General features: G+C 30.8%; 2 protein-coding genes across 2 annotated transcripts; both read left to right on the top strand.

The window, feature by feature from the left end:
- The first annotated feature begins 241 nt into the window (after nt 1–241).
- LOC128959180 (uncharacterized) lies at nt 242–3003 on the top strand. Its single transcript, XM_054305119.1, has 3 exons — nt 242–674; nt 2024–2124; nt 2673–3003. The coding sequence occupies exons 1-3, from the start codon at nt 318–320 to the stop codon at nt 3001–3003; spliced, it is 789 nt and encodes a 262-aa protein (XP_054161094.1). The 5' UTR covers nt 242–317.
- Nucleotides 3004–11449: 8446 nt separating this feature from the next.
- On the top strand, nt 11450–12715 carry LOC128959179 (myb-like protein X). The gene has a single exon (XM_054305118.1). It carries the CDS (start codon nt 11450–11452, stop codon nt 12713–12715), a length of 1266 nt encoding a protein of 421 aa, XP_054161093.1.
- The last annotated feature ends 718 nt before the right edge of the window (nt 12716–13433 follow it).

Raw genomic sequence — 13433 nt, 5'->3', positions numbered from 1 at the left:
AACGTAGTACTAAATATATAGTAGATAATTGATTTTAAATTAATTAATTAATTAATTATTATTATTGTTAATTTAATATGGTTATTTTTTTAATAATAATTAATTAAATACCATATTTGAAATATTGATAATACTGTACAGTAAATACATATAAATAAATAACATATACATTAAGTTTTTTTTTTAAAAAAAATAATTTATCTAAAAAATATATATATTTAAAAAAAACCTCTAATATTATGATCACAATTAAATACACTGGCATTTGGACAGTCAGTATTGTTGTTGTTGTCATATGTTTAGTACAGAAGCTATACATGAATACCTGGTCCGTCCGAGCGGACCATCAAATGACTGCCGCCAACGTCGACACCGAGTGTATGACCAGTCGGTTGCTGGCCGTAGACGAAAGCGGTAGCAATTTGTTTGTTATCGGCGACCGACGCAACAGGTTTCTGGTCTCGCGAGACGAATACGACTATTATTGTTCAGTACGTCAGTCGTGGCTCAGGGATATCGACGACTATGTAAGGCATTGTCTACCCAGACATACAACCCAGCGATTGGTAACCAGAAAATTGGTTAATCAAATGCGTCTACAATCCGGTAAACTATGCAATCGTACGGTTACGCCAACCAAACAATTGTTTGCTAATACTGTTTGTATTAATAAGGTTTGTGTTGAAAATTGAAATGTTATACAAAATATAATAATAATTATTATTATTATTATTAATTAATTAATTTAAAAAAAAATTAGAACTATAATTATTAGTACATAAAATTAATTCAATACATTATAAGTTATATATATATGTCAGATTAGACTGTAGTTGATTTGTTTTGAATAGTTATCACTTAATAATTAAAACTTATTTGAATTAAAAAACATTTATTTTATTTAATAAAAACTTTTAAAAACAAAATACAGTATAATGTATGTACAGTATATGTGATACACAAACTGGAGTTAAACGAGAGGTACCGATAACTAGTTGTCCTCTCATTTATATACAAAAATAGTTGTCAATTGATTAACATATAGTGGGGTCAGTTTGACCTAGATTATTGTTTATTGTTTGATTTTATATTGTATTGATATATGTATGTATGTGTGCTTACAGTATGTTTTGTAAATGTATTTAATTATAAATTGTTAAACAAAAATAGATATAATAAAAGTTAATGTACAGTATATTTATGAATATACTATCGGTGTATATGATATACAATTAGAAATAGTGGGATAAAAGTATCGGCATATTTGTGTTCAAAGTTTAGTACAGATATTTAAAACTATTTCTAAAATTATAGCTAAATTGAAATATCAATTGTTAACTTAGTATAACTTAAATTCATAGAAATGTTAATATCATTTATTTAAAATATTGAATTCATAATAATCATAAAAATAATGTTAACTTAAATGTCTATATATCTGACATATATATATAGTATTTATATATATATATATAAAATTAGATAATTTATTATAACAATTAAATTAGTTATATAACTAAATTAGATTTGTTTAAAATAAGTAATAAAAAATAAGTAATAAAAAATAAGTAATAAAAAAATAAACATAGATAACAATTTTTATTATTTTATAAAAAAAATTCATATAATAGTATATAATTAGATTTTAATTTTTTTTTTAAATATATACAGATTTTCAATTTAAAAATATAAAACATAATTATTTAGTTGGAATAATAATTATTATTAATATTTATTACAACAACATTAACAAACAAACAAAAATAATAACAACAATTATTTTTCTAGTTATGGTAACTAAAACAGACACTTATTTTGCTAGAAATAAATAAAACTAAAAAATAATAATAATATAATTACCAGTAGTATAGTATAGTAATAATAATAATATTATAACCTGTTTTGTGTTATTAAAGCTAATGTCCAAAAAATTATGTTATAATTAATTATTTAAAAAGATATATATATATATTTATATTTATATATATATTTATCTATACTGTATATTATATTACATAATCAGGTCATCGATGATCTGCATCACTGTATGGAAGATATGATTGATTACATGGGTTTCATTGAGCACCGGGTTGTGGGCATCGAAAAACTAACTCATCTTTGTTGGTAAATATATACATATATATCAATATATATATAAATAGTTAGAAATATATGAATCCATTTATCATTAAAAATATTAAATATAATAATAATAATAATAATAATATATAACACTATTAGCTATGAATAATTAATTATCAGAATATTTCTCAATTTTTTTTTTAATATTTTGGTTACAGTTTTGCATTTATTCTATAAATATAAGTTAATTAATTAATTATATTATTATTATTATTATTAAATAAAATAAACCATAAACTATATGTAGAGAAAATAATTTTTAACTTATATAATAATATACAGTATATATTTTTTTATTTAATTAAATTTAGTTTATTTTTAATAATAATTTATATTAATTAATATTTCGAATATATATATATAGAAAAATTCTATAACTATTTTATGTTTTGTGAAAAAAATATTTTATCTTATATTTTATTATTATTATTATTATTCATATTATGTTATGCTATGTTAAATCCATAATATATATATATAAATATAATATGATATATCATTACTTATTATTATTATTATTATTACTATAGTAGCTATATGTCAATGAGAAACTGTAGCCAACATATACTTAATACTAAATTGAAGCGATCGTGTTATGAGACAATTGAATGGTTTAATCAACTTATGTCTGGCTATAGTCTAACGTTTTTCAAGCAATTTTGTTTGACTCAACAAAACTGTTTTCAAAGTGTTTGCAAATCGTTGACCACTTATCATAATAAGACTATCATTGATGGAGGAGATGGAGTAGAGAGAGGACAGGGAGTAGAGAGAGGAGAGGGAGGAGGAGGAGAGCATCGTATAAGAGATAAATCAATTTTGCCGACTATTTTCAAAACGATGATCAATACAAATATGTAGTTATATATATAAATTTATTTATATATCAATATATATATAACATAAACCCGTTATATATATAATAGTTTTCGTTTATTATTTTTTCATATATAAAACATTTGATGATAAAATAAATGATGTCTAAAAAATAAATAAATATATATTGATATGTATAAATATATATATATTGATGTATATAAATATATATTATGTACTATATATTTGTTGTTGTTGTTGTAAATATAATTTATTAAATTTTGATTAATAATATTGAAAACTTTTTTTAAAAAAATGGTATTATTATAAAAATGTTTTAATTAATTATATACTGTATGTAATGGATAACCCGATTTATATGATATAAGGCCATAAAATCTATTCAATTTCATATTTTAACATTTATTACTAATAGATATTCAATATTATTATTTTCTAAGATTTACAATTATTATTTCATATTATTCTCAACTTATCAATAATCTTATGTTTAATCAATAATCTATGTTAATATGATATGACTATAAAAGGGGGTGAAAAAGAGGGAAAGAGTGTGCAGTAGTCAGTATGCAGAGTAGTTAGCAGTGTGTGCTATGCTGTCGTAGAGGGAAGTCATGTTAAGATCCGAGTGTTAAAAGGGTGTGCTATTGAAAAGTCATAAATTATAATATCATTTATTTTATATTTTAATTATACATGTATTTAATCTAATTATCAATGAATTTAAGTGTTTAATAAAAGTATTTTGAATAAAGAGAAGTATTTCATTAAATTAGTAAATAAGTTATGAATATACGAAAACATGTGTTTATTATGAGTGTAACAGTGATTATGAGTGTTGTAATAGTAGTCTAATCGATTCAACCGACATAGAGAACATAGAGATCTATATTTCTAAGAATAAGGATATCTATAGACCGGATATATTTTCCGAAAGATACCCCGAGTACCAGAAGTTCATCAATTTGAGCTATAGTTCCTTGAAGTGGATTCGACTAAACCCCTGTCCACTACAAGTGGTGGAGGCGCCAGTCGTCTATAGATATAGATAAAAGAAGAAAGGTGTCCTAACCAAGTGGTGGAGGCGCCGATCGTCAATAGATATCAGAAGATAAAAAAAAAGAGAGGTGTCCTAACCAAGTGGTGAAGGTGCCATAGAAGAGAAGACAGAGGATCTTCAAGAAGTAGACCAGATTGTCTGCTAAAATAAGAAGTTTCTTAAACACGTGTACCAGATTGTCACGAGTTTTGAAACTAAGACTTTGGACCAGATTGTCTACAGATAATCAGATAATAGAAAGAGATATAGATATAGAAGATGTCGCGGGAAATCGTTAGACATTATTTAGGGCTACAAGAATTTTTGGGTGAAGATTTTGATCCCAATATGACACTCAACGAAATATCAGAAATCATCTCAGGATTCAACCACAGATCAAATGAAGAGAGTTTTGAAGACACGGTCATAGAAAATGACAAAACGAGAAATATACGACAAGTGGTGGATGAAAATATGTTTGAAACAGAAGCACCGCTTATTGAACCTCAAGAGACAGATAATAGAAGAAACTTGAGTGCAATTAAAGAAATAGAAGAGTTATTAGGAACCAGTGATTTAATAGATAACTCTAATCAAGACTATACAGAAATAGAAGGTCTTCGAGAACAGGCAGAGATATTAACCACTTCTCAACAAGACTTCATAAGAAAAGAAATAGCGAAAACCGAAGAAAGGTTAAAATTATTAAACGTTTATCAGAGCCGAATAGCACAAGGAAAGCCACCCATAAGTCCCGAAACATTAAATGATTACCGAAAGAGATTAGAAGCCGAAAAATCGACTAAAGAGGCGAAGAGTCCGCAAATGCCTATTTTGGAGAAGCAAACGGAACAGAAAAAGTCGGACATAACAAACCCAAAGACATTACAGAAAAGACATCAATTTGAATCAACAGCTATAGAAAGAGACAGACAACCGCTGGAACCGAAAATAATTCAGAAGCAGCCGTTGAAGACGACATTAACTAAGCATATCAATGCCACAGGAAATGAAATATATTTAGACAAAGAGTCAAAATCTCAGCAAAAGACGACTACAAATGTAGAAAATAAGACGACAGAAACCATATATTCAGATAATGTATTGAAAGACTGGGGAATAACGAAGTCAAAGACGACATCATTTCCGAGAGACAGTCAATACGATTGGATTACAACAGATCCTAAAGTGGATAACAAAAAGAAACAGAAGGTTATATCAAGTATTGAAGTAGCAGATGACCAAATAAATGAAGATTTAGATGACTATAAAGAAGATTCACCACCTCGTAGAGTGAATATTTACAAACAGAAGCAATCGACACCAATAGAAGACGATCAAGGAGTAGATCCAATGATCTTATTAGTCGATAGATTGGGAGAAATTTTGGAAGATAGAAAGATGCCAAAGAGTCACTTCGGTAAAGCGCCAAAATTCAACGGAAAGGAAGAAGAAGCGAGTGATTGGTTAACTAACTATAATCGTTTCGCTAAGACACAGCAATGGTCATCAAAGAGCAAAGTGAAGAACGTTAATCAGTATTTAGAAGGAAATGCATTAGACTTTTATGACTATAAATATCCCGAAAATAATCCAAAAGATTGGGAAGATTTCGAGGAAAAGTTCAGAGAATGGTATGGTTTGGGCGAAGGTCAAGACACAGCTTATAACCAATTATCAACTGCATGTCAAAGAGCAGATGAAAGACCATCGGAGTTCGTTACAAGAATATTAGGATTGTCGAAGAAGATTCAAGGAGACAATACCTTAACAGTGATGAATCGTATTAGAGTTGGATTGAGAGACAACTATTTAATCAATCAAATATCGATGGCAAAGAATCCAGAAGAAGTCAGGATATATTTACGAAACAGAGAAATGACTGAAAGACTTCGAGGACAGAATGAACCGAAGAAACCATATCCAAGAAGGGATATCACTTTCAGATCAAGAAATAGAGACAACAGAGAAGATTCAACCGGACATATCAAAGCCGGCAATGAACTAAGAGAGAATAAACAATCATTTTATTGTTTCAATTCTGGAAAACCAGGACACATGTCAAGAGACTGCAGATCACCGAGAGATCGGGAAAACAGTCAGAAAAGATATGAAGAATGGCTAAAAACGAAAGAACCTTTAAATGAGAAAATCGTAGAAAAACCGAGAAATTTTTATAACAAGAATCAAAGAAACTTCAATCGAAATAATAAAGAGCCGAGAAGTTATGACAGTGGAAGTCATATCTCAAGTGGGAGGGAATTAGTGCCAGTGCAGCCAAAAGAAGTTGATCCGTGGAAAGACCCGGCAATTGCAAAGCATTGGTCTACTTTCAACTATGAGAAGACAATGGAGGAAGTCTTAGAAAGATTAGATTTAGGAAATGTACCCATCATCCAGACGTTAGTCGATGGAATACCAGTCAAAGCGTTAACAGACTCTGGATGCAGTATAACGATTATAAACAAAGAATTAGCAGAAGCTTTAGGAAAGCGATTGAAACCGTGGCCAAGAAGAGCTATGGAAACAGCTGACGGAAGAACGACTTATCCATTAGGATATATCGCAAGTGTGAGAATATCGATGAAGAATAAGAGTTTGAATATAGCAGTAGCTGTATCCAACATAAAGAATCCGCCAGTGATATTAGGAAATGACTTTTGCGAGTCAATGAATTTGGTGTGTATATGGAAGGGAAGAATGATAAGAGACGCTGAAGATTGCTTAAATGAGAAATATCTGAAGTATCTCAAGAGTTCCGAATGTTCAGTACCGCCGTATAGAAGTGTAGTATCAACGAGAAAAGAAAGTTCAATGGTTGTTGCAGCGGCCAAAGAAATTATAAATTCATGGCCTAATCAGCGATGGATTATTAAGAATGACGGTTACGAAGAGTATCAAAGAAAAGAAAAGAACGATAATGGAAAGACATTGTCGAGTATGATTGTGACTGAACCGACAGATAGTTCGAACCAAGAGTCGGACAATTCAAGTTCGGGTGAGTCAGAAGAATTAGAGAAAAATAGTCGCGAGAAGTCTAAGAAAGACAAACGCAAAGCGAAGAAAAAGAGTTCAGCAAAAGTATTTGCTAATATGACAATTGGTCATATGAAGACGATGAGAACAGTTCGTTTACCGCCGCGATCCGAAATGATTGTTGAATGCATGCGAACTGATAAAGAGAAAAGTCCTGCCGTCATAGAGACGAGGGATTTATACAAAGAAAATGGAATAGAAGTTGGAATGGGTTATGTTGATGAAGATAACGAATCCGTACAACTAGTAGTCAGAAACAAGAAGAATGTCGAACACAGACTTAGAAAGAACAGTGCAATAGCAACGATAACTAAATTAAACGATACTACAGAAGTCATAGAGACTAAAGAAGAATTAAAAGAAGAATTGATCGGATCAGTGAAGCCTTTCAATGAAACAAAAGAAGTCACTCAAGAGATGACTAAAGAAGAAAAAGAAAAGTTCTTAAAATTATTCAAAACTGGAAAACATTTAACGAAAGAAGAGACAGAAGTACTACAAGAAGTATTATGTCGATATAGAGACCGATTCGCAGTCGGAGAAGATGAACTCGGAAGAATTAAAGGATTAGATTATAAGATACCAGTAGGTGATGAAAAACCGTTGTCATGTCAACCTTATAAGACATCGCCGAAAGAGAAAGAAGTGCTCAGCGAAATGATTGAAGATATGCTCAAGAGAGGCATAATATCGCCGAGTCAGTCAGCGTGGAGTTCACCAGTAGTATTAGTAGACAAGAGAGACGGAACGCTCAGATTTTGCGTTAACTATAGAAAAGTAAATCAAGTTCTTAGAAGAGATAGCTATCCGATACCGTTGATGGAAGATTTCATCACATGTTTAGCTGATACAGATTTATATTCAACGATGGACTGTGCGAGTTTCTTCTGGCAAATCAGATTGTCACCGGAAACAAAAGAAGTTACGAGTTTTACAACTTTCAAAGGATTATATCAGTTCAATTATTTACCATTTGGATTACATTTGAGTCCAGCAGTTTGCAGCAGAGTTATGCAGACGATATTAGGACCGATGACGAGAAGATATTTATTCTTTTATATGGATGACATATTATGTTATAGCAAAGGATTCAGAGAACATATTCAGAGATTAATAGAGATTTTCGAAAGAATGAGAGCATATGACTTGAAGCTAAAGCCAAGCAAATGCAGAATGTGTATGAAAAGTGTACCATTTTTAGGACACATGATAACAGATAAAGGATTGTTACCAGACGCTGAAAGAGTTAGTTCATTGGCAAACATACCAGCACCAGACTCAGTGACAAAATTGAGATCATTTCTAGGATATGTTGGATTTTTCAGAAAGTTTGTCAAAGGATTTGCAGAAATAGCCGAACCATTACATAGATTGTTAAAGAAGAATGTGAAATGGATTTGGAATACAGAGCAAGAAGAAGCATATAAGAAGCTGAAGAATGCAGTGTTATCACCGCCAGTATTGACATATTATGATCCAAAATATGAACTTCAGTTAAGATCAGACGCATCGAAAAAAGCAATAGCAGCACATCTACTTCAGATCGAACCAGAAGGTCCGAAATTATTAGCATGTGTTAGCAGATCAACGACATATACAGAGCAAGCGAAAGGAGCGACACATCTAGAATGCCTAAGCATTGTATTCGCATTGCAAAAGCTAAGACATTATGTGAATGGCAGAAGAATTCAAGTGATAACAGATTGTCATGCATTGTGTCATTTATTGAGATTTCGAAACCCGAATAGTCAACTAAGCAATTGGGGACTAATATTACAATCATATGATTTAGATATCAGATTCAACAGTGGAAAAAGACATGTCGATGCAGACTACTTAAGTCGAAATTTACCGATTGGATTAGATACGAAAGAATGTCCATTGACAATAGAAGATACAGGAGAAGAGTGCATGGATACTCGCCTGAATATCAAGAGTTTTAAAGAGACCTTTATCGCTGAAGAAGGGGAAGAATTGAAAATTTCCAGAAATCAGACGATTAGAGAACAAAGAGAAGATCAGCAGTGGTCCAAGATTATAGAGATTGTTATCAACAGAATTGACAATCAAAGAGATAATGAAAGATACGGCAAAAGATACGTTGTATACAAAGACTTATTATATTTCAAAGATAAAGAATCAGACGGAAGCGAAAGATGGCTACTATGTGTGCCACAGACATTGATAAAAGAAGTGTTATACCATTGTCATGAATACTCATCACATCTGGGAAAACACAAGACTTACGACAAGATTAGAAATAATTTCTATTGGATGGGAATGAGAGAAGATGTTAGAAGACATGTAAAGACTTGTCATAAGTGTCAGATTAGAAAATTAGATACGACGAAAAAGAGAGGTCTTAGTCAGCCGATGGAGATTCCGAAGAAAGTTTGGACATCGATTAGTATGGATATTGTTGGTCCACTAATACCATCAGCTCAGAGACATAATTATATTTTGACAATTAATGATAGACTATCAAAGTTTGCGTTAATTTATCCATTGAGAAGAGCAACAGATAAAGAAATTATTGAATGTTTACATCAATCAGTTTTTGCACATTTTGGACAAAAAAAAGAAATATTGACAGATCGAGGAACGAATTTTTGCAGCAGAAGAATGATAGAATTCTACGAAAATTATGGTATAAGACATATCACAACGACATCATATAATCCTAATTCGAATGGACAGACAGAGACTTTCAATAAAGTAATAGGAGTTTCGTTAGCAATATTGACCGGACTAAAGAAAGATTGGCACAGATATACGAGTCATATTGCAAGAGCTTATAATACTACAATACATACAGTCACAGGAAAAACGCCGTTTTATATATTTTACGGAAGAGAATGTATTGATCCACTAGTAGAGAGAATGGGATATGAAGATCCTGAAGAACCACAGACTCGAGATCAAGAGTTAGAACACTTAGAGATATCGAGAAAATTAATCAGAGAATCGATTCGAAAAAGTCAAGAGAAGAATAAAGAGAGAATCGACAAAACGAGAGTAGAATATGAGTTCGAAATCGGACAAAAAGTTTTAGTATTAAGACCACATCTACAGATGCAGAAGTATTCGAAACTACTTCCAAGATATATAGGCCCATACATTATCGAAAGCAGAACAGGTCCAGTGAATTACACAATAAGAGAAATCGACGAGAATTTACCACATTTTGATATAATTCACATAAATAAGTTGAAACCATATTATGAAAGATGTGAAGATCCGCCGAAGAGATTACCTTATGAATATGACAACAGAACTATTAAATCAAAAGAAAAGTCAACTGTAGATAATGACTACAAGAATCTAGAGAAAGAAGAGAAGAGTCGACAAGAAGTCGATAATTTAAGAAGAAGTTCGAGAAGAAAAAGCCGACCGAAGTGGTTGGGAATACAGAAACAGTAATATAAAATATAGAGATAATTGCATTTTCAAATATAAACTAATATATAAACAAATAATATAATAATAATATTTAAGAGAATAAAATGAAAATGCAATGAAACAGAAAAATAATATATATTAAGAAAATAAGTTATATAATGAAAAATATTAGAAAAGATAGGAATTTGAAATACGATATGATATGAACTTTGATATAGAAAAGTGAAGTGAAAATCAAATATTTTAAGAAAAGGGTTAATACCTTAAAATTGAATTCAAAATCAGTTGAAAAATTTAATGAAACGAAGACACACGAAAATGAAAGACAAAGAAATATTGATTATTTGGATTAACCAATATGAATGCTATCAAAGACACCACGAAGTGATGGATTCAAAAGTAATGATTAGCATAGAGAAGGTCATCAGAAACCCAAACATCAGAACCGTTAACAAATGGATGACGGCATTGAAAAATAGGAGAAAAGAAAAAGATTGTGTGAACAGTATTGAAGAAGAGTTCTACGATCAAGACTTAAGAAGAGTAAGTAAAACGATAATCAATTACCTGAAGATGAAGACATCGTAAATAGTTAACATAATGCATGAAATCAAAGATAAATGTTTAACCATTGCATGAGATTCATAAGAAAATGATGTCAATATTAAAGCTTAAGAAATATGAATAAAAGATAATAATTTGAAAAAAAAGTGATTATAATGAATGAAAAAAAAAATATATTAATATATTAATAATAGAAAAAGTTTTCAATAGAAAAGTTTGAAGTAATCCCTTAAATAATAATTGAGAACAAAACGAATAGAAATAAGCATTAAGAAAGGGAAAGTAGATTACGAAAAGATCCCTAAAATATTTTTATTACATCAATAAAAATAAAAATAATGAATAGAACTATAAGTTAATTGAAATCAGATGTCAACAGAAAAGTAAAACAAAACAAAAGAAATTCGCGGAAAATAAATAAAAGACAGAGAAATGGATCACAAAGAAGATGAAGATAAGCCATTGATCACCAATGAGATCCTAGAAGCGTTGAAGAATCACCAGAAAAAGCAAGATTTAAGAAATGAAGAGAAAAAGGAGTTGACTGGAGAAACAACCGAAAAAGTGGAGATCAATAAAACCAAATCATATGAAAACGACGCCAACGAAGCCGAAGAGGAACTCAATCGACAATACAAACAAATGGCAATGAATCAGAAAGAAGACATTCAAAAGCTAGAGAACAAAGTCGAAGAATTGAGTAAAGCTAACCGAAGACTTGAGAGCGAAATTGATACTCAAAGAGAGATCAATAAAGTGATGAAAGAAAATCACGAGAAGAAGATGAAAAAGGCTAAGGAAGACCTGAAGACAACTAACGATGAAGTATTCAATATTGAAAGACAGGAAACTCTCGAACAGGACAACAAAAAGTTGAGACAACGACTCGAGAAGTTTGAAGAAAGAGAAGCCGACATTGAATACGAATGGTCGACAAAAGTGGCCAAAGTTTCCGAAGCTCATACAAAAGATAGACGCGAGTATAGAGACACTATCAATACTCACCGATCGATGATAGAGACCATCATTAAGTTTGCCCGAATGAATGCCAATGTAGACGAATTAGTTCCATTGAATCAGCATTACAAGGACTATAAACCTCATGAACCGTATGGAAGAATATTTACTCATTCAGGACAACCGAAAGTTCCGATAAATTATTACGGATTGCAACCGAATCAGCTAATGAACAGAGCGATAGCAGAGATGCCGACGAAATCAGTCATGAATTACTTACCGAAGAATTCATGGGAACCATCAGTCATGTCCAGCAATCAAGACATTAGAATCAAACAAAACGCTTTGTTAATGAAAACATATTATGAGACACCAAAAGCCGATGCAGCGAAATATGGAGAAAGCAGTGGAGAAAATAATAAGACTAAAGCCGAACAAAACTCGAAGAAATATAAGGGTATGAAAAACATCACACGAACCGTAAAATGGGATGAAAGTAGCGACAGTTCCGATGAAAATAACGACAATGAGATGAGAAAGAAGAAAGAGAACCCGAAGAAGAAGAAAAATGACAATAAAATGAACGACAAGTCGAAAACTAAAGGCAAATCGAACGACGAGTCGGGAACTGGAGATGAATTTAACGACAATTCAAGAGATGAGAATAATTCAGACGACGAGACGAAGAATAAAAAGAAAAAGGAAAACAAGACTGAAGACATAGAAGAATCAGATGAATAGATAGGAGTGTCCAGAGACTGGCCAACTCTTAGTGCGGGGGTGTAATGGATAACCCGATTTATATGATATAAGGCCATAAAATCTATTCAATTTCATATTTTAACATTTATTACTAATAGATATTCAATATTATTATTTTCTAAGATTTACAATTATTATTTCATATTATTCTCAACTTATCAATAATCTTATGTTTAATCAATAATCTATGTTAATATGATATGACTATAAAAGGGGGTGAAAAAGAGGGAAAGAGTGTGCAGTAGTCAGTATGCAGAGTAGTTAGCAGTGTGTGCTATGCTGTCGTAGAGGGAAGTCATGTTAAGATCCGAGTGTTAAAAGGGTGTGCTATTGAAAAGTCATAAATTATAATATCATTTATTTTATATTTTAATTATACATGTATTTAATCTAATTATCAATGAATTTAAGTGTTTAATAAAAGTATTTTGAATAAAGAGAAGTATTTCATTAAATTAGTAAATAAGTTATGAATATACGAAAACATGTGTTTATTATGAGTGTAACAGTGATTATGAGTGTTGTAATAGTAGTCTAATCGATTCAACCGACATAGAGAACATAGAGATCTATATTTCTAAGAATAAGGATATCTATAGACCGGATATATTTTCCGAAAGATACCCCGAGTACCAGAAGTTCATCAATTTGAGCTATAGTTCCTTGAAGTGGATTCGACTAAACCCCTGTCCACTAC

The sequence above is a fragment of the Oppia nitens genome, unplaced genomic scaffold (assembly GCF_028296485.1).
Source record: "Oppia nitens isolate AA-2021 unplaced genomic scaffold, nextdenovo-longstitch-racon4-pilon3 scaffold42_pilon_pilon_pilon, whole genome shotgun sequence".
Classification (NCBI taxonomy): domain Eukaryota; kingdom Metazoa; phylum Arthropoda; class Arachnida; order Sarcoptiformes; family Oppiidae; genus Oppia; species Oppia nitens.
This window is presented reverse-complemented; position numbering and strand designations above follow the sequence as displayed.

Excerpts from the sequence above, each read along its gene's own strand:
- LOC128959180 (XM_054305119.1), top strand. The coding sequence starts at position 318 with ATGAATACCTGGTCCGTCCGAGCGGACCATCAAATGACTGCCGCCAAC. Across the intron at positions 675-2,023 it reads ATACTGTTTGTATTAATAAG|GTCATCGATGATCTGCATCA; the intron begins GTTTGTGTTGAA and ends TTACATAATCAG. Across the intron at positions 2,125-2,672 it reads AAACTAACTCATCTTTGTTG|TAGCTATATGTCAATGAGAA; the intron begins GTAAATATATAC and ends TTATTACTATAG.
- LOC128959179 (XM_054305118.1), top strand. The coding sequence starts at position 11,450 with ATGGATCACAAAGAAGATGAAGATAAGCCATTGATCACCAATGAGATC.